Raw genomic sequence first — 20,711 nt, 5'->3', positions numbered from 1 at the left:
GCAACAAGATTAAAATAATTCAATTTATTTATTAATTGAAAAGGATTTGTGATAAAATTCTAGCAAATTCTCATGTGTTTTTTATCATTGTAAGAATTTTTGGTTCAGATACAGGTGATTCCTTTATTACGGATGAACAAAAAGTCTATCAAGATTGACCCCAACTTTTAATGACGAAAGGTATGCCTTAACAATATGAAGCCCGTTAATAACTTCATATCTAGCCTCGTGTTTTTTTTTTCTATATTAAAAAAAAAATCTGAACTTGAATTTAAAATTACGGCTTTATAAACGAAGTGATTAAACTGGAACAATTTCGTCAAGTATGGGTAGGGTACCTTATACGCATTTATTTATACAGATATTCCGGTTTTGGGTTATCTAAAGTCATGAAACACGTGCACATAATACAAATGAAAATCATTGTACTTGTATTGTAACCCTAATCACAAAATCTAGAAAATAAATGATGACCATAGGATGCACCTTCTCTTCTGAACGTTATCTGTAGAAATCATTGTCTTCGTTTCCATTTTTTTCAACTGAACAGTGTCGATTAAAAAGGAAAATTTGACAGAAACAGACAGAAAGTCTTACTCTTACAGTCCTCGAAAAGGAGGAAATTTTTTTGGTAAATTATGATTGCCATTACAAAAAGCAAAACATAAGAAGTAGGTAATTATAGATAGATATTTGAACAGAAATGTAAGGGGTAAGTATATGTAAGCATGTATATCTGTAGATGTAGCTCCATGCATGTCCCACTACCAGGGTATGATGTTGGAAAGAATCTGTGTAAGTACCAAATAATTTTTGTTCACCATTTATATAAAGTCAAAAAAACTCTTTCTTTTCCACCTTATCGCTTTTTCTCACCATGGAACGGACCGCATCCTTCAACGACACCAATAATACTCTCTCTTCGCAACCAAGTCTCGCTTCAGTTCCTTCCCTCAACTCACACTCACACCTCTTCAACGCTTCCACCACCTCTCACACGTGCCTCGCCACTCTCAAACCCCACGCCTCCTCCTACACCTCCTCCCTCGCCCTCGCCGGCAAGTTCCTCTACGCCGGCTCCTCCGACAGAGAAATCAGATCCTGGAACCACACCATTTTCCTCTCCGAACAACATCTACAAAACACCAACCTCATAACCGCGGGAACAGGTGCCGTGAAATCCATAGTGGTCCACTCCGACAAGCTCTTTACCGCACACCAAGACCACAAAATCCGCGTCTGGAGAATCACAACCCAAGACCACGACCAACAGAAATTCACACGTGTGGCCACTCTCCCCACGCTCGGTGACCGCGTGACCAAAATCTTGATCCCGAAGAATCACGTTCAGATTCGGCGGCACAAGAAGTGCACCTGGGTTCACCACGTGGACACCGTCTCCTCCCTCGCCTTGTCGCACGACGGAACGTTGTTGTACTCCGTTTCTTGGGACCGCACGTTGAAGATTTGGCGGACGAAAGACTTCGCGTGCTTGGAGTCCGTGCGCAACGCGCACGACGACGCCATAAACGCTGTGGCAGTTTCTGGCGATGGACACGTGTATACCGGATCCACCGACAAGAGAATCAGGGTTTGGAGAAAAAGGGAAGGGGAGAAGAAACACTCGGTGGTGGAGACGTTGGAGAAACACAGGTCAGGGATTAACGCCTTGGCTCTTAGCAGTGACGGTTGCGTGCTGTACTCTGGTGCATGTGATAGGTCCATACTGGTTTGGGAGAAGGGAGAGAATTGGAAATTGGTGGTGGTTGGTGCTTTGAGGGGGCACACTAAGTCCATTCTGTGCTTGGGTGTGGTTCGGGATTTGGTGTGTAGTGGTTCTGAGGATAAAACGGTGCGTATTTGGAGAGGGATTGAGAGGGAGTATTCATGTTTAGCTGTTTTGGAAGGGCATAGGAGCCCTATTAAGAGCCTAACTGCAACCCTTGATCACAGTGATCACCCTTCCCAGCTATCTCTTCTTGTCTATAGTGGCAGTTTGGACTCTGATGTCAAAGTTTGGCAGGTTTTTCTTCCTCTTCTTTCAACCTAATTTATGTGCTAATTTTTTACTTGTAACTATTAGAAACAAAGTGTAAGATAACATAAGTAATGTAATTAATGTCACAGTGATATGAACAAAGCAAAGTGTTTTTATATGTGTAAGTTGCTGTATACAACTGTAATGTGATTAATCTTCAATTTTATAGCAGGACTTTGATCATGGAGATATTTAGTGAAAGAAAGGCAATACATTTCCTTAGGAAAAATGTATGCTGTGAATGGATTGAAATTGTTTCTATAAGGTTGAACATGTGTAATTTTGTTGAACACCTTTTAGATATTTTAAGGCCTGGTACATCCATAACTATATATCAAGCTGTTTGGACTTCGTGGTCTCAGGGAGGAGAAAGGGACAGTACCATTTTTCTTTAATTACGCAAAAAAAAAAAAAACCTTAAACTTGAGAAAGAAAAAAATAAAAAGTACCTTTATTTCATTTTCTTGATTCAGGCATACTGTACGAACTAAACCCCACCGAAGGTTCCTTTGAAAAAGGGGAAAGAAAAGTGCATAACCAGAACTCATTAAGCTGCTAGCTATATCATTGTATGCAAAGTATGTTAAGAGATTGGGATCCAAGTTTTCCAAAAAATAGTACGATTGAGTAAAAAATAATAGTTATTTGCAAAGGATACCTTGATATCAAGTTAGTAAGTTAATGAAGATGTATATTAAATGCTTACATATTATAAATATATATATATATATATATATATATATATATATATATATATATATATATATTAATTATACATCCAAGTGATATTTGATTCACTGATTACTTCAAATTCAAAGCCAGAAGTTCTCATCTGATCGCTAGATTTTAAACACGTAAGAAAGTTTGTTTAAATTATGTAATTTTATCTTTTAAATTTGTATTGATTTTTCTAAAAGAATTAAATATGTTTTTGGTTTTTAACCAAATTAAAATTAATCTCTTTTTAATATTGTGTTCTTTTGCACAAATTTACTGTACAAAAGGATTAGAAGGCTACTAGGGTTAGATTAGAGGGTGATGGAGTGAAATTTATAAAGTTATCTTCATCACATTTACGTTTTCACTAATATGTATGTCTTTCGTCATGGTGTGGGTGTGTTTCTGGAACTAGATAGGCAATGGTGAAGATGTCATGGTGTTAGTGTTGTGTAATCGTGAGACGAAAAAGAATAAGTCGACAAAGTACAATGTGAACACTGAAACCATGGAACGATGTGCGTAGTGGTTGGAACAATTCCACTCGGTGGTGGAACTTGAACAAAAAAAATGTAGGGAAACCAAATAGATTTGTTATATATAATTTTTTTTAGTTAGAAAAAAAAGCTCTTCATCTTTTTTCTTCATTTCCTCTGTTTAAAATAAGCACATATAATAGTAGAATTAAAAAAAAAATATTATTATCATTCACTATTATATCATGCTATTATTTCATGATACCAAACCATGAATACCATTTTATATAAGCTCTTCGTACCTTATCAATTTGATTTGATGATATTGTCAAATTTGAGGCCATTTTTCTCGCGTTGTAATGAATTTTTAAATTCATTATATTATAACTCTAAGAACTTTAGATATTTGTTTTTTATTGTCTTGAATTCTTGGTTTTCATAAAATTTCTCAAGTTTAGTTAACGTAAATGCATTTTTTTCATCTTTATCACAAACCTACCTCTTTACAAAAAATAATCAATTTTTTTACTTTTTATCATAATCTTTCTAATATAAATTTATCATCTCTCGCCTATCTGAAAAAAATAAAATGTATATTCACAAATCACAATTATCACAATGCAAAACATAACAAGACTCATACCACTTTAATTAAATAAGCAACACCGTATGAATTCAAAACTTAAAAAAAAAATTACCATAGGCAGCAAAAAACACAAAATCCCTAAATTTCACAATTAAGGATTAAATTTCACAATTAAGGATTATAATAATATGGAGAAAATTATAATTAGGGTTCATACCAATTTCATAAAAGAATCCCTAAAATCATAATTAGGGTTTATTAATTTGGGATAAACATTCTAAAAAAATCATAAATTTAACATACATAAATCATAATAAAATACTAACCTTGAGCTGAGAGATCATGCAATAATGTATACTTCAATCTCAATTTTTATGTATTCCAACCTCTATTTTCCAATGTATCTCTTTGTATTTATTTCTCTTCACACACTTTCATCATAATTTACATGGTGGAAAGATCTTATAGTAAGAAAAAAAAATCTTAATCTCTTTTATAAATCAATGTCTCCATTAAATGTTTTTATTTTATCTTTTATTATAATTTTTCATAATATAAACTTAATATAAATAATATAAAAATATAATTTAAAAAATATATAAATATATATAAAAAAAATTCAAAGAAGAAAAATTGGGGGAGCCACGGCTCCCCCTGTCACCACATAGGTCCGTCCCTGATTCCATCACACTTGCATGCGTTATTGGAATGATTCCATGAAATATGGAACGATTCCATGGGTTGCATGTGTTGTTGGAGCAATTCTACTAACTATGGAATGATTCCCACTATGCTTTGGATGATTCTAATTCTCTTTTTATAATTTCATTAATTCCATAAAATTTTAAAAAATAATTCTAATCATTTATATCATTTTATGTTACTTTTAACATCGGGAATAATTTGGTAATTTAATTTTTTTTACTTATTAAAACTTTTTTTAATATGTCACATAAGTCAATTCAGTCACAACCTTTTACAAACTTCACTCCTTAATCCATTCTAAAATCATCGTCAAATTTCTTAAAAGAAACAATACTAACTTTACCTTCCAATACTTCACATCTCTTCCTCTCCCTCCCCCTAAATCATTCCTCCCAAATAACACACTCTAAAGTTTATGTTTCATTTAGCCTCTCAACTTTAAAATGCGTGAATTTAGTCTTTTTAACATAATTTTTTTAAGTTTATTTAACGTTTCAAATGTATTTCATGATAGCATTTAAGTTGTTTACCATGTTTGACACATTTCTTACTTCAATATTTAACCTAGAAACGCATTTAAAATGTCAAATAAACTTAACAAAATTTGGTTAAAAATCTGAATTCACGCATTTTTAAAGATGGGGTACTGAATTGATCTAAAGTTTTGAAGAAAGACTAATTCTAATTTTTAAAGTAAACGTTAAGTGACTAAAAATATATTTAACCCTGTATAAAATAATTGCAATTTTTTTCTACCTTTTCAATGATAAATTATATATGATTAAATAAGAAGTGTGACTAATTATATTTTTAATTTTGAAATATTTTAAAAGATAAACTTACTAAAATTTATTAAGATTCGGTTTTTTCTTATCAATTGATAGCAATACAATTTCTATACGAAATGTATAAATTAAAAAATAGCAAATACGATTACGTAATCATTTAGAATATTTATTATTATTAATATTATGTTAAGTGTACTTAATTTTTTTTTAATTTTTTTGTACCTAATAATTTTAAATGTATTATTATAAAATTATTTTATATTTTCTAGTTCGTTGATTTTTATTAAGTAAATGAAGTTATTAATTATTCTAAAATAACGTATTTACTGACTTTTAAAATATTAATTTTTATTATATACATTTTAAAATTCTGAGTTGGTTATCTCGTTATTAATTTTTATTAACCATGTTTCACTACAAATTAACATTAGATTCATTTTACATTCAAATGTAAAATTCAAATGTTTGTCTAGAAATATTTAAAATAATTTTTAATAAAGTTCAATATAAAATATAAATTTAAATGAATTTAATTTGGTTAAAAATATTTATTATCGTAAAAATATTATTATAATATTTATATAAAATTTAAATTTGGTCTTATGTTGGAAGGAATGAAATTGTTTCAATTTAAAAAATAAAATGAGACTAAATTGACACAAAATAACAAATACAAATACAAATTGAGATTTTCCACATAACAATTACACATGGTAGAATCATAATTTGACACATGACGATTTTTTTTAAGAAAATAAAAAAATTCAAAAAAAGTCAGAACTGATACGTAATATAAAGTTAATGTCATCTGTGAATTTCCAACTTTGAACATATCTTTAAAAATGAGAACCCAATTGAGACAACTTAAAATATGAAGACACAATTGTAATTTTGGAATAAAAATGAAGGCGTTAAAAGATTAAACCTAAAATAAATCGAAGAAAGACATTGAATAATTACTACAAATATAAAAATCAAAAATGATATTAAACCTAAAATAATTTAAAACAAAATAATATATTTTATTATTATACATTATTTAATCAAATACAAAAATAATTTCAATTTCAAAAGTTAACATAAAATTTATTTATATTTCAAAATATTCTTGCACTTTTATAAATATTAATTTTGTAATCACAAAATTTCTATCGATAATATTTTTCATAATATTTTCTTAAACAAAATTAATTTAAAATATCAAAATATAAACTCAAATTTTTTAATATCAATATCTTTCGTTACCATTGCATAATTAAAATTAAAATAATTTTATTAATGCAAATAAAAATTAATTTCATATTAGGGATATGTAAGTTATTTTGAATGTTTATACAGTAATTTAGACTTTTTAGATCATTTTTATTTTTGCATATATAAAAATTATGCCTTACACAATCAAAACTATATCCTATACATTTTTCATAGTTTTACTCTCGAGGAATTAAAATTTTCTTCTCTTGTTTTCGGTATCAATGGCCCACAGTTAGAAATAATCATTTATTTATTATTATAAGTGTCCATTCTAAATAAGAATATAAGCATTATTATTTGTTTCATTGACGACATATAAGTACACAAAACCAGATTTCCAAATCGGAAAAAGAAAAAACTTTTAATCAACCTTATCTGAATAAAACATCAAATCAATGCAACTATTAATCCATCATTTTGTTCCCACCAACTTATCTCTTCTATTATAGAAAATTTGATACCTTGAAATCTTCAAAACTAAACACCTCTTTTGCAATTGATTAATAATATAATATTACATATTGTTACTTTAAATTAAAAAATGAACAGAATTGAAATATTAATATTCTCTTCATATTTCGTAGTTTATGAGAAATTTATTCCACAGAACTTTTAATTTTGTGATTCTCTATACATTTAAAATAATTTATTCCTTATTTTCTTTCGGAAATAACGAATTACTTTACCATTAAAATAATATATCTCTTTATTTATTAAACTCCACCATCAATTCAACAACGCTTAGGAAAGAGACTAAATTACACCATTAATCAAATTTGAAAAAAAAAATGTCAAAGGCTTTAAAAGTTATTACTTTTCGGTGCAACTAAATATCAACGTAACAAGAACAAGGTCTCAATCCAGAGTCATCAATTATTTGTTTATTAGATTTTTTAAGGTTTTTTTCCCATTTAAACCAGAAGGGGTTAAAGTATCAGGTAACACCGTAGCAGTCATTTTTCCAATGCCTGGATTTCCAACTTATCGTTTTCTGAATCTCTTGCGTCTTGATTAAACATGAGACAAAATTTTGGAAGTAGGAATGCTACAAACTAAAACAATCACATTTCTAAACTGAATGGGTTCGTTGCAGACGTAGACATCTATACGTGTCATATACAAATCATCGTCATAGTTATGGTGTTTAGTAGTATAAATGTTTAGAAAATGTATGTGCACAAACCATTTGCCTCCAGATTCCAATCATGGAGCAAATGTGTAATGAATACATGACACGCGAGGTGATGAAGATAAAGACAGCTTGCAATTTCTGTGTTGTTATATCTAGGTTAAATTACTTTTTTTTGTCTCTTTATTTGTCGTGAAATTTTAGTTTGGTCATCAAGTTTTTTCTTATTTGGTCCTCATTTTCTTAAAAATGACTCAATTGGATCATCACCGTTAACTTTGACCTTAAAATCAATGCCATGTGTCAATTTTTGATTTTTTAAATATTTTTTTTATTATTATTTTTTAAATTAATTTTTTTTTGACATGTATCACTTCTCAGTTGTGCCACGTCAAAGTAACTCAATTTTGTTCCTATATTTGTTTTTAGTTTCAATTTAATCCCAATTTTTGTAAAAAATGAAGCAATATTATTCCTCCTTAGATTGAGACTCAATTTAATCTTTGTATACAACTTATGATGATATTCTTAAGGTTTAATTATGCCTTCGGTCCCCATTTTGGAGTCAAAATATCAAAATGGTACCCAAATTTTTAAAAGTTTCAAAATAGTCCCCGTTTTTGTTAAAATGTGTCACGTTTGCTTTTTCCGTTAAGTCAAGGTTGACACCGTTATAGAGAGTACTACATGTCAGTTCCTCGATTTTTTAAATTTTTTTATTTTATTTTATTTTTTAAAAATCAAAAAATTGCCACGTATCAAGTTGTTTTCGTGTCACGTGGCAGTGACATGTGTCAATATTATGCCAGGTGTCATTTCCTTAGTCTCAATTTGGTCCCTTTATTTTAATTTGTCTCAATTTAGTCCCAATTTTTGTAAAAATTAACAATTTTGTCTCTCTCTAAATTGAAATCAAATTTAATTTTATATAAATGTTATACAAATATTTTTATTAAATTTGATATTTTTATTAAATTGATATTTTTATTATATATTTTTAACATAGTTAAGTTTATTTAAAATTATGTTTCACATTCAACTTTACTTAAAATTGTTTTTAAATTTTAAATTTATATGTGTTTTATTGTTACATGAACTAGTTAATTTATGAATTTTTTTCTATTAACATTATTTTCTATTAACAACTTTTAAACCATTTTAAATAAAGTTCAATGCAAAATATTAATTAAATGAACTTAATTTGGTTAAAAATATTTATTTGAAATATCAATTTTGATGGAAATATTTGTGTACATTTATATAGAAATTAAATTTGATTTCAATTTGGAGAGGGACAAAATTGCTAATTTTTACAAAAAATTGGGACTAAATTGAGACAAATTAAAACAAAAGGACCAAATTGAGACTAAGGAAATGACACCTGGCATAACACTGACACATGTCACTATCACTACCACGTCACTCTGTCACTACCACGTGGCACGATGACAGCTTGACATGTGGCATTTTTTTTGATTTTTTTAAAAAAATTCAAAAAATAAATTAAAAATAAAAAAATTCAAAAAAAATAATAAAAAAATTCAAAAAATCGAGGAACTAACACGTGGCACTCCCTCTAACGGTGTCAACATTGACTTAACGGAAAAGACAAACATGAAAGATTTTAACAAAAAAGGGGATTATTTTGAGACTTTTAAAAATTTAGGTATCATTTTGAGATTTTGACTCCAAAATAGGGACCAAAGGCATAATTAAACCTATTCTTAATAAAATTGACGTTTTTATTAAATATTTGTAGAAATATTTTTAAATAAATTTTTTTAGTTTTATTATTAAACAAAGTTAAACCCCAGACTTAATTTCAAAAATTAACAATTTTGTCATCATATATAAAGACATCAAGTGTATCATATTATACAAACTTAGTAAAGATTAAAAATCAAATAACTTGTCACACATAAGTTTAGGAACTAAATTTCAAGTTCAAAACAAAATCAAAGTCCAATGTTTTGTGTAGAATTTAAAGTTAATTTAAAATATTTATAAAAATATTTAATAAAAATGTTAATTTTAGTAATATCACCATAAAATTTATAAAAAAGTAAATTTAGTGTCAATTTAAGAAAGGACAATATTGCTTCATTTTTACAAAAATTGGGACTAAATTAAAACTAAAAACGGACCAAATTGAGTCACTTTGACACATGTCACAATTGTGAAGTGACACGTGTCAAAAATAAAAAATTTAAAAAAAAATTTAAAAAAATTTAAAAAAAAATAAAACAAAAACCCAAAATTGACACGTGACATTGACTTTAACACTGTCCGGTCAAAATTAACGGTCAGGGTCAAATTGAGTCATTTTTAAGAAAATAAGGACCAAATTGAGACAACGAAAAACTTGAGGACCAAACTAAAATTTCATGACAAATAGAGGGACCAAAAGAGTAATTTAACCTTATATTTATATACATAGGCAAAACGATGTAAATGCAGGTATTGTAGCATATTCCAAACGGCGTCCCAGAAACTAAGTATTGATATATTATGAAAATATTATTGAGATATTACGTTGAGATATTATGATTAATTAGAAGATATATTTTTATCCTATTTATAAACATATAGACATATGAACATTATTTTATGGACATTTTTAAGAATGATATTTTGACTATGAGTATATATGTATATATCATTGACCTATGAATAAAATATATAATGAGTTTTCTTGCTCTAAATTTTATCACTAAACTTGTTCTTTATGAACTGAAAATCTAACACTGGAAGCACCTTATATATATAAACTGTTGTATACTACAAGCCCCTCTTGGTAGCAAATTTAAATGATTCTCGTTGGTTCAAAGAGTGATGGGATTGGCTAATAAAAATAACAAAACACAGCCAACAGAATTAGCATCAGTTTAGCTACAATGGTTCTTTAGCTGGTGTACCTGGATCACGGGGATATTTCAATGGGGTAGGACGATCCTTTGAACATATGACAGCAGTTCGCTGACCATATGGGCTTTGCGATTCCACTGGAATTGATAACATCAGTGTAAAGTTACTTCTACAAGCTACTCATAATCCAGGTACGAGACAAATATATTGAAATGAAATGCAAACACTTCCGATAGAATCAACGATACATGCACCCAAAGAAAAAGGTAAAAAGATCAATAATACAAGGGCATACCCACAATTGACTATTTCTGGAAATATGAAGAAAGACCATACCCTTAAGGCCATGTAGGTGAATCTCCTAATATGCAATCTTTTCTTTTACAATCTAATAAGTAAATATTATGATTTAGGGGTCGTGTAATACGCACTTAGAGAATGCGTTAGACCATCTTTATATCTGGATTCTTGGTTGAATTATTTGGTCAATTATGGTGGGAATAGAGGAAAAGTTTTTCACCAAGAACTCTAGAAGACTATGAAAGGGGTAATAACGAGAGAGGTGATAAAGAGAAGAAGGAAACAAGACAGGAAAAGCTTCAAATGAGTTCTTAATAATACTGAAGAAAAATAATAAAACTCTTGGCATCTAGGTGACAATCTGTAGAACCCACAAAAATATGCTTTAAAATCGTTTTTTGGTTTTATGGTTAGAGATGCTAGAGTAATATGTATAAATCCTAACAAATAAAAAATATTACACGGTATTGACTTCATGTAAAACATTGCCTTGGGTAACATGATATCACCCTCTATTAGTGACAAACAGTACAACATTTGGATAGAATAAAATATTTTTTCAAAACTATCATTTACATGAAATTATATTTATATAATTTTATGGTAGACTTTACGTCAGGCATTTTAGTCACGAGATTTTAAAAATCTGATGTTAATTTTTACCTTTCTAAAAAAACAACGCTTTTAAAAAATTAAGGGCCTGACACGTCCAAATCATGCAATCTTGAGAGAGCTAATTTAAGGATCTACTCAGACGTTTCGAAAGTCAAGAAAAAACATCATAATGGCGATGTACATTCAATTTAAAGAAACAAAACCTCATCAGGTTTGCATAGATATATGTCTTGACAAAATTATAATAAGAAATAATATAGTATCTAATGCTACTAATGATTGATTTAAGGGGCTCGTAAAAGTCTTGAATCCTCATGATGGCCAAAGGTATGTATGTTTTGGAATTTTCAAATGAACTACCCAAAATTTTAGCTGTTTGCATCTGCTTTACATCGATACAATTGCACCACCCAAAATTATCGTCAAGTTTTATAACAAATTGACTTATGCTTAAATGAAAAATAAAAATTTAATGATAGTTTTGCAATGTTTTAACAGGGAATTATGGTTCCAATTTTATTAATTTGTATATTTTGTATTTAATAGTTTTCTTTTGTATAAAAGTTTATGAATTGTAAATTCTTGTCACCAGCTCTAAACTTGCAATTCTAGTACAACTTTTATGTGAAACAAAACTTTAATTGAGCATTTACTCTCCGACTCTAAAATAGAAAAGACAACGAGAAAAAAATGTTCAGATGCAAGGAAACAAAAACTAGAATTGCAGCAGACAAAAATATCAATCTCCAACTCAAAATGACAAATGACGGCCCCTCAACATGAAGGTTAAACAACAAAACCCACCTAGAAGAATTTTGGGTGTCTATGCCATGTGACAATTTGACAAGGGGCCCATACGCTTCTAGCATTGTTGCTCCTCCCTTATAATTTACTTCCTCTTCCTTAGAATTGTTAGCACAATAACCCTTAGGAAGATTCCCTCAACAAAAATCACATCAGATTTTGTTGCTAAGAGTTGGAATCAACATGGACAACAAGTAGTTAAGGAGGAAGTTTGGTTAGAGGTTTGATTTACTGAGTCAAAATCCTATCTTATGCTAAGTTAGCATCACATGCAGTAAGATCAAGCCCTCCCCTTTAAGTTGTACGCCTATTATGTTGGGCTTGATGGAATCTTGAGGCAAAGGTATCAATAATTCTGTTTTAGTGACTTGCTCAACATCTACAGTCATTATGGCTCCACTTGTTGCTGCATCTAGTATCATCTTTGTTTCAAACCTCAAACTTATGCAAAATATACCTAGCTGAGACACATCTTCAAATCAATGACTTCCATGACTTGAGAAATTTTTTAAAGGATTTGAACTGCTCTCAAGCTTCATAAAATGGTTCATCAATACCTTTCCTAAAGGTAGAGATTTTTAATTTGACAGGGATGTATTTGGTAGGTGGAAAGAATCTATTCAAGAATTTTTCTTCTACAACACTCCATAACTTAAGACATAATTTGGATGAGATTGTAACCATCCTTTAACTTTCTCAGTTAGAGAAAATGGAAAAAAAATTGAAGAAACACAACTTATTCTCCTTGTAGAATTCTCATGGTTCCACACAACTCTTGGAATGTCGACAAGTGTGTGTATGGATCCTCATAGTGCATTCCGATAATTGGAAATCTCACGTCGATTAGTCATAAGACCAATTTACAATATATAATTGGGTGCAAACCTAACCTTACAAGTCGGTTTTGTGGATTGAGTTAGGTTTAAAGTGCATTTCTTAACATGATATCAGAGTCATAAATTAGAGCCTATCCTAATGAGATTTGTATTTGTCGAATTTGTTGTTTCACCCTCTATTAGGTCACTATTTGACCACCCATTAATGTCTAATCCTACATACGAGATGTATATACCTCAGTGTGAGAGGTGTGTGTTGGAAGTCCCACATCGACTAATGATTAGGCCAATCTACAAAATATAAGTGAATGCAAACTCCACCTTATAAGCCAATTTTGTGGGTTGAGTTAAGTTTAAAGTCAACTTCTTCATTGAGTCATGGATTAAAATCTATTCTAGCAAAGTTTGATATTTGTTAGGTCTATTGTTCCACCCACTATCAGGCTGCTCAACATGTATATGCCTTAAAGTGAGGAGTGTGTTGGAAGTCTCTCGTCCACTAATCTCTGAATAGTAATGGAGGGGTCAAATGGAACAGGTCAAAAAAGTCTGTGTGGCCATCAATTGAGTAGCCTGATGCGGAGGAGTATAGGGAGTAGCCTGACATGGGCCTGCCCCACATGGGCCCTGAGTAGCCTGATGCGGAGGAGTATAGGGAGTAGCCTGACATGGGCCTGCCCCACATGGGCCCTGACTTTGACTATTTAAAGCATAAAGCTTATGAGGAGTCCACTTACTTTTTGACCCCTCCATTTCTATTCGGAGACTCCTCGTTTTCGTTGTACTATAGAATGATAGAAGATAGTTGTTCTCAAACACGCATCGGATCCAAAGAAGGATCACACGACTCTTAAGAGAAAACTTACATACCGGTTTTGTAAGGTTGAATTGGGTTTAAAATCTACTTCTTAACTCCGATAAATAGAGAATCATCGGTTAAGCTTAGGAAAGTTGGCTACATCTCCATTGTCTTTGTAGTGGGAAGAGCAACAATGTTAGAGAAGTGTTTAGGCCCTTTGTTGCATGGCATGATCACCCAGAGTTCTTCTAGGCGGGTTTTATTGTTGACTTGCATGTCCAAGGTCCACCATCGGTTGTTTTTGAGTTTGAAGTTGATGTATTTGTCTGCTACAATTATAGCTTCTAATTCCATGGTTTTGCATGATTTCTCCTGGTTGTCTATTCCAGGATCAAAGAGATAAGGTTCAGCTAGAGTGTTTTTCGCATACAAATTGTAGAACTGCACGGTTAGAAATGATAACAAGAATTTCTAAAGTTTACAGTCTATAAACATTTATACAGAACTGTTAAATTAAAAAATAATTAATTAAAATTGGCATTATAATTTCCCAGCAACGATGCTAGAAAACTTGTCAGGGCCTAAGAACGCTTGCCAAGAAAAATGGCAATTTACCCCAAGTTCTCGTGAAGTTTTCTCCTCTACAAGTCACTAGAGCATCGGCAACCATGGCCACTCCACATTGACCTTAAGCTCCCTACCATTTTGTAGAATCATTACATGCTAAGCTCCAAAAAGAACTCAACTAAAAAGGGAGTTGGAAGGGGTATCAAATCCATAAATTTGGTTTGCCCCTTTAAGCTAGTTATTAAACTAATATATTTACGTGTTGGTTAGCAGCTTAGCGCTGTTGGACTAGGAAACTATCAATCTCTCTACTTCATTTCAGAACATAAATTCCCTATATTCCACCAAGAATATAAACATGTTCGAAATTTTTTAACTCGACACAAGAGTTTATATCGCAAGAGCGGAGTTTAAAGCCGTGTACCTGAGCAAACTTGCAATAGAGATGCACCCACCTTCTGGATGGCACTTTCAGCTTTCTTAATTTCATCCTATCCAAATTCATTATGTGGGAAATAGATGATTCACAACTTCAGAAGTCCATGGGACATTAATAGTAAAGCCACAGAATAACTCAGCTTGATTTGATATTTACATTATCAGCCAATCATGCATTGACAAATTACTAAAAGAATTTGGCCAGCACAATCACTTGTCAGAGTCATTGCGATGAATGATTTAGTTGAATGTTTATCTAGGGAAAGAGGAATAAAAACAAACTAAATGGTCAATAGTCAAATCAAATTATTTAAGACGGTGAAAATAGCCTCCACGTTCTCTTTTTTTCAATAATCTATTCCAGCACCAGGCAAACTGTCTAGAAGAATTTGATAAATTTTTTTCGAAATATTAATAATAAAAAACTTTACGTAACTCCTACACTATTGACACGTATATATCCTCTAAGGGCATTATCAAATCAGCATTACACCCTAAAAATGAATTCAAACTAGAGAATGCATGTATATAATACTTGTTTGAGATGTGAACTCCTCCTATATTTCAGCACAAGGTCCGTAAATTCTCCTTCAATATTAGCACTCAATTGTAATCCCCTGAGCAGGTGTAAGCTTCAATGCTTATGGACATTAATCATTATCAATACCAGTGACAGTAATATTAAATAAAGCAATCGACCAGGGCATATTAAACGCATTATGTATGAATTGGAAAAATAATTGTTTAATAGCTGTTACATATACCTTAGGATCATGACCCTTGGCAGCTATAAACAACCCACCAACACGAACCAAAGGAAGACAGTATTCAGCTGGAAATGAAAAATAGAAAGCAAACACTAAAGTAGTTACAGATCGCTAAGTGTCAATTCAACGAACTAAATTAGGAAGTGCTCAATTTACCCAATATTCTCATTTCTGCAACTGCCCTGGCCACTGCTACATCAAATTGCTCTCTGAAGCAAGGATTCTGCCCTAAATTCTGCCCTATGCACACAACAAGACATATTTTCAGGCAGTAGAAGGTATACTGAGATTATCACAAGTTAGATGCCAAAAAGTAAAACAAAACATAACAGCAATGTAAAGATCTTTGAGAATTGGAAGGGTTTCATTTTAAGAAACGTGTTCCATGTTAATTCAGGTTAATAATATCCATAGTGATTGCTTTAATAATATAACCATGGAAAATCGTGTTTGGTTATTCTCTCAGTGGTTCCTTTCTAACACCAATAAATAAATGTAGCACCAATATTGATTATGTCCCCTTTGTGATGGTGCCATGATCCCATCTGCTGCAATAATTGTGCTTCTGTTCAAGCATTTTCTCGTGGGCTTTCTCTTTGTTCAGTTCTTTAGCCTGATTTCATGGTTTGTTAATAGCCCATAGTAAGGGTCTGCAGAATATAATTGTGAAGTCTGACTGTCTTGAAATAATTAGATTGGTGAATTCTGGTTGAGACTTGGAATGTCGATTCTTTCAGCTATTGGGTGAGAGTGGAAAATTGAGGGATACGTTTCAGAATTGTTTATTTGTGCATATTCAAAGGTAAGCTAACCATTTCGCTGACTTCCTTGAGAAACATGTTTTATTGCTTACTAGAGAAAGTTGTCTTTTTATGTTATTCCTCATTGTGCACATTACTCCTTTATGGAAGATGATGATGTACTTAATCATACGATTGATAAATAAGTGTGGTTCTGGGGCTTTTGCCAGACCCTCAGCAAAAAAGAAATGTAATACTCTAAGGAAAACAATTAAAAATAGCATAAAAAGAAGCATTTAGACAACAAAAAATTAGAAATATTCAGATGGAATTAGTTATAAGAAGATCAGGAGTATATTTTACCTCTGCTCTTCCTCTTACAATTTTAACGTTTGAGGAACCGATAACACCAACGACGTGCTCCAAGAAGACGCATCTCTTGTTCATAGACTCCATCAGCGTTACATCCCACTCTATTCCATTGAATCACACATCACGACGAACTCCACTGAGCAATGACACAATCCAGATATTGAATACATCACATAAGAACAAACCTGGGCGAGCTATGGCCAAAACTACTCCTGGAAGGCCAGCGCCACTTCCAACATCGACGAGACTCAACTTATCGCAAGAAGAGCCGCAGTGCGAGCGGTAACAATCGCTGAGCGGAGGCAAAATCGCGAGGGAGTCCTCCACGTGCCTTTCCATCACATCATTCACCTCTCTAACAGCAGTGAGATTCATGCGCTGAAATTGCAATTACGATGTGCAAGTGTTCAGGGAGAGTGAGGGAGAGTGTGAGTTGTGTTGTATACGAGTGAGAGATATTGAATACCTTGTTCCATTGAAGAAGAGTGTCGACGTAGAGATGAATCTGATGTTTCTGGTGGGAGGTTAGCGTTTCGAAGTGGCAGAGAGTGGCTACGGATTTGTTCTGACACAGTGTTGTTATTTTGAATTTTCGTGTCGGAAGGTGTTTGAAGAAAGTCCACCGAGAAAACTGTAAGTTACTTCCCAGCAGCATTTCCTCCCGAGCGCTTTTTCGTTCCGGCACTTTACAATTTATGTTGCTAAGTTGTCTTGGGTTTACATTGAAGTTAAAAGCCCAAACCCAAACAAATTTCTACAAGTTCTATTTGCAGACTCTGTTTTCCTCTGCACCCCTTTATTGTTTATTTTGGTATAGTGTTACTGTAAAATTACTCTTACTCGTTCAATTCGACTGACTTGTAGCAATGTTGGGTGTAACAATTGCTATGACTTAGGGCATTGTGGAGTGATACAATATCACGAGTCATGCCCTTGAATAAATAAAAAATTAAGTGGAGGAACTTCGATAAAAATATTGAAACTTTTACTTGAAAAAGTTTCATATTTAAGAAAAATGAAAAAGGAAGCAACATCGCAGCTTAGTCTAGCAAGTAGGAGACTTCAAGTACCCAAAGTGCAAAACTTGATGTTCAATTATTTTCTCTAACAAAAAGGAGACAGCGGATGGGTGGTTAACAAAGTCAAGAAAAAACAAAAGTTAATTAACACAGATTAGATAAATTGTAGGATTCATTCACTTAAAGTAAGAACATATGTCATCCACTTAAAGTAAAAACTTATATCAGGTTTTAAGTGCTATATTAAATAGTAGAGTGGGTTATTAAGGTTAATTTTGATTAGTGCAAATAATTATTAGTTTTCATCTTAATTAAGATAAATTCACCTATATTAGAACCAAAAAACAATTATGAACTATGAACAGTCTATAAGTGCACTGCTTAAGGAAAATAAGTAGATAGGAAAAGGAGAGGAGTAGATGATCTACACTGAATATCTCTTTTGAAGTTTCATGTAAAACAATTAAGTATTTCTTAAAATGTCATCTAATATTGTCCCTCAAGTTGTAAACACAGGAGATATAACAAAGAACACTGCCTTATCTAGTGAAAGAGCACAGGTCGAGTGAATTACAAAGCCTTCAGTCAATGATACTATACTTATTCGGGTTTATTAAAATACAATATACACATGATAATAATCTTATTTTAATTATTCACATTTTTGTTACATCATATATGAGTTTATTATTTATAATAAATTGAAATAAACTAAGAAAACACAGAATTAAGATCACATCAAAATATATATGTCTTAGTTAAATCTTTTCATAAACAAGAAAAACTAAAATAAATTGTTGTTCATGTTATAAGAATTAATGGATGTTGGAAGTCTTACATCAACTAAAGATAAGACCAATTCATAATATATAAGTGGGGTGCAAATCTTACCTTACAAGTCAGTTTTGTGGAGTTGAGTTAAACTTAAAACTCACTTCTAACAATTAATGCCAAAAGTAAACAAGAGAAATCAAGCTTTGGAGATTCAAGCATAAAGAAAAAGAATAATAAAATATGATTAAAAAATTGTGGATATAATAAATAGGACAACAAAATTTGTTGTTAAAATCTATTAGTAAATTAGAATTTGTATTATTAATGGATAGGTTCATTGGAAATGTATTTGTTTCTCAACTTTTTTATGTTGATAAATTTGTTAGTAAAATGAGATTTTTCTGTCAAATATGATGAAATTTGTTAATAGAAACAAAGGTGAAAAGAAGAAGAGAAAAACAAGAAAAGGATGAAAAAGAGGAGGAGGAGGTGACCAACATGGTGATGGTGGTGATGACAACAGTTGAGGGCATGGTAGTAGTTGAGGTGGAGAAGGAGGAGAGGAGGAAGGAGAATAAAAGAATGAAAAAAATAAAGAGAGTGAGAAAGAAGAAGACACAATCAAGATATTTACTAACGAATTTTAGCTACGATAAAAATCTATCAATGATTACTGATAGATAATAACCAATAAATATTTACTGATAATTTTGTTGCTGTCAATAATTATCAATAGATCTATTGACGACCGCTTTATCCACAAATTTTTAGTCGCAAATAATTTGTTGATAAACTTAAATTATTGATATATTTTTATTATTACCGGTGATTTCTTTCCATCAATAATTATATATTTTCTTATAGTATCATCACTTATGTAACATAAAAATTTGAAGATGTTTTATAAAAGCATACTTATATCATGTTGTAAAAGCTAGGAAATATAATACTATTATTGCAAGCCATGAGTGACCTTAGATTGAACTTAAAGTATAACGAAATTTGACTAATTGGTTAAAAGTTCATATTGATACAAATTAATATAAAAATATTTGTATTTTTTTTTCTTATATGTATTTGATTTTTTAAATTCTTAAATTGTGATATTTTTATTTTAGAAAATATTAGTTTAAAATATCATCATTTCATACAATTTTCTAGTGCTTACAAAGTTTTTTTAATAAATTTTTTTGAAAACATAATTTATCCACGTTAAAGTTTATCATTATATTCAATTTATTCTTTTTAAACAAGTCTTATCTCCTTCCCCACGGTGCTTTGCACCTTCTTTAGTATCTTTTCTCTTTAATGGTCATTCGATCTATCTTGCCTTCTTTATATCGTTATTTATATATATATATATATATATATATATATATATATATATATATATATATTTTCTTCATTAGTGCTAATATAATTTTGTTAATTTTGATCTTTATTTTTATTGAAACCTAGATATTATAATGTTTATGGAACCTATATATTTTAGGAATGGCATGGGGTATCATTCCACAAGTTTTAGTATGTTCTATATAACGCGCTTGGAGATTTGAAAAAAAAAATATTACCGAAATAATTACATTTTGTATTTTTATTAGAATGTCTCATATTTACGTAAGAGATTGCTAGTCAATGAAAAATATTGAATTCACCATTGACAACCAACAAGTTTAGATGTCTACATATTTATGCAATGATATGTAAACATGTGAGAACCAACAATGATAGATCTACCTAAAAAGGTTATAGGATAGTTGTCCTCACAAATATTTTATTTATTTTTAATTTATAATTATAAATCACCTTTATAATAAAAATTAATTAAAAGTAAATTTACAATGTGAGTTTTGAAACTTTTGGATATCCATGTATGTGGTGGAACCTATTTACTTTACTATTTTGGTCCCAATTTAACATATATTTCGGTATAAAATAAGCCGAATGTGTCAGAGAAGAATATGTAGGCTACTCCTCTAATGCTCAGTTAAGTCACTCCTATTGTGCTTTGATGCGTTTTTCAAGTTCTTCCATGATTCCTTCTTTGAAATGTTTCAAAAAGTGTATCAGATAACAGAACGAGAAAATCAAAATATGCAGTATTGAATGGTCAAACATACAA

At 30.8% G+C, this 20,711-nt stretch overlaps 2 protein-coding genes across 7 annotated transcripts; one reads left to right on the top strand and one right to left on the bottom strand.

The window, feature by feature from the left end:
- The first annotated feature begins 771 nt into the window (after positions 1-771).
- LOC114177072 (Transducin/WD40 repeat-like superfamily protein) lies at positions 772-2,386 on the top strand. 3 transcript variants are annotated; one of them, XM_028062304.2, is made up of 2 exons: positions 772-2,023; positions 2,211-2,386. In XM_028062304.2, the coding sequence occupies exons 1-2, from the start codon at positions 878-880 to the stop codon at positions 2,232-2,234; spliced, it is 1,170 nt and encodes a 389-aa protein (XP_027918105.1). In that variant the 5' UTR covers positions 772-877; the 3' UTR covers positions 2,235-2,386. The 3 variants fall into 3 exon arrangements, with proteins under 3 accessions (XP_027918105.1, XP_027918104.1, XP_085526867.1); XM_028062303.2 differs by having other exon boundaries at positions 2,208-2,386; XM_085670741.1 differs by lacking the exon at positions 2,211-2,386 and having other exon boundaries at positions 776-2,202.
- An 8,046-nt stretch (positions 2,387-10,432) lies between these two features.
- LOC114175835 (S-adenosyl-L-methionine-dependent methyltransferases superfamily protein) lies at positions 10,433-17,486 on the bottom strand. 4 transcript variants are annotated; one of them, XM_028060652.2, is made up of 7 exons: positions 17,263-17,486; positions 16,982-17,174; positions 16,788-16,897; positions 15,841-15,919; positions 15,682-15,776; positions 14,904-14,970; positions 10,433-10,695 (listed from the first exon to the last, which is right to left on the bottom strand). In XM_028060652.2, exons 1-7 carry the CDS (start codon positions 17,449-17,451, stop codon positions 10,583-10,585), a joined length of 846 nt encoding a protein of 281 aa, XP_027916453.1. In that variant the 5' UTR covers positions 17,452-17,486; the 3' UTR covers positions 10,433-10,582. The 4 variants fall into 4 exon arrangements, with proteins under 4 accessions (XP_027916453.1, XP_027916454.1, XP_027916455.1 ...); XM_028060653.2 differs by having other exon boundaries at positions 15,682-15,749; positions 17,263-17,485; XM_028060654.2 differs by lacking the exon at positions 14,904-14,970.
- Positions 17,487-20,711: the final 3,225 nt, after the last annotated feature.

The sequence above is a fragment of the Vigna unguiculata genome, chromosome 3 (genome assembly GCF_037176805.1).
Source record: "Vigna unguiculata cultivar grain cowpea cultivar isolate G323 ecotype 2 chromosome 3, ASM3717680v1, whole genome shotgun sequence".
NCBI lineage: Eukaryota > Viridiplantae > Streptophyta > Magnoliopsida > Fabales > Fabaceae > Vigna > Vigna unguiculata.
The sequence above is the reverse complement of the archived record's forward strand: the minus strand, read 5'-3'. Positions and strand labels throughout refer to the sequence as shown.

What these genes read in the sequence shown, in the direction of transcription:
- LOC114177072 (XM_028062303.2), top strand. Translation starts at nt 878, where the DNA reads ATGGAACGGACCGCATCCTTCAACGACACCAATAATACTCTCTCTTCG. An exon ending in CTGATGTCAAAGTTTGGCAG is followed by an intron (nt 2,024 to 2,207) that starts GTTTTTCTTCCT and finishes TCAATTTTATAG; the next exon opens with CAGGACTTTGATCATGGAGA.
- LOC114175835 (XM_028060652.2), bottom strand. Translation starts at nt 17,451, where the DNA reads ATGCTGCTGGGAAGTAACTTACAGTTTTCTCGGTGGACTTTCTTCAAA. An exon ending in TGCAGAAATGAGAATATTGG is followed by an intron (nt 15,777 to 15,840) that starts GTAAATTGAGCA and finishes TAACTACTTTAG; the next exon opens with TGTTTGCTTTCTATTTTTCA. An exon ending in TCTATTGCAAGTTTGCTCAG is followed by an intron (nt 10,696 to 14,903) that starts GTACACGGCTTT and finishes TATCAATTCCAG; the next exon opens with TGGAATCGCAAAGCCCATAT.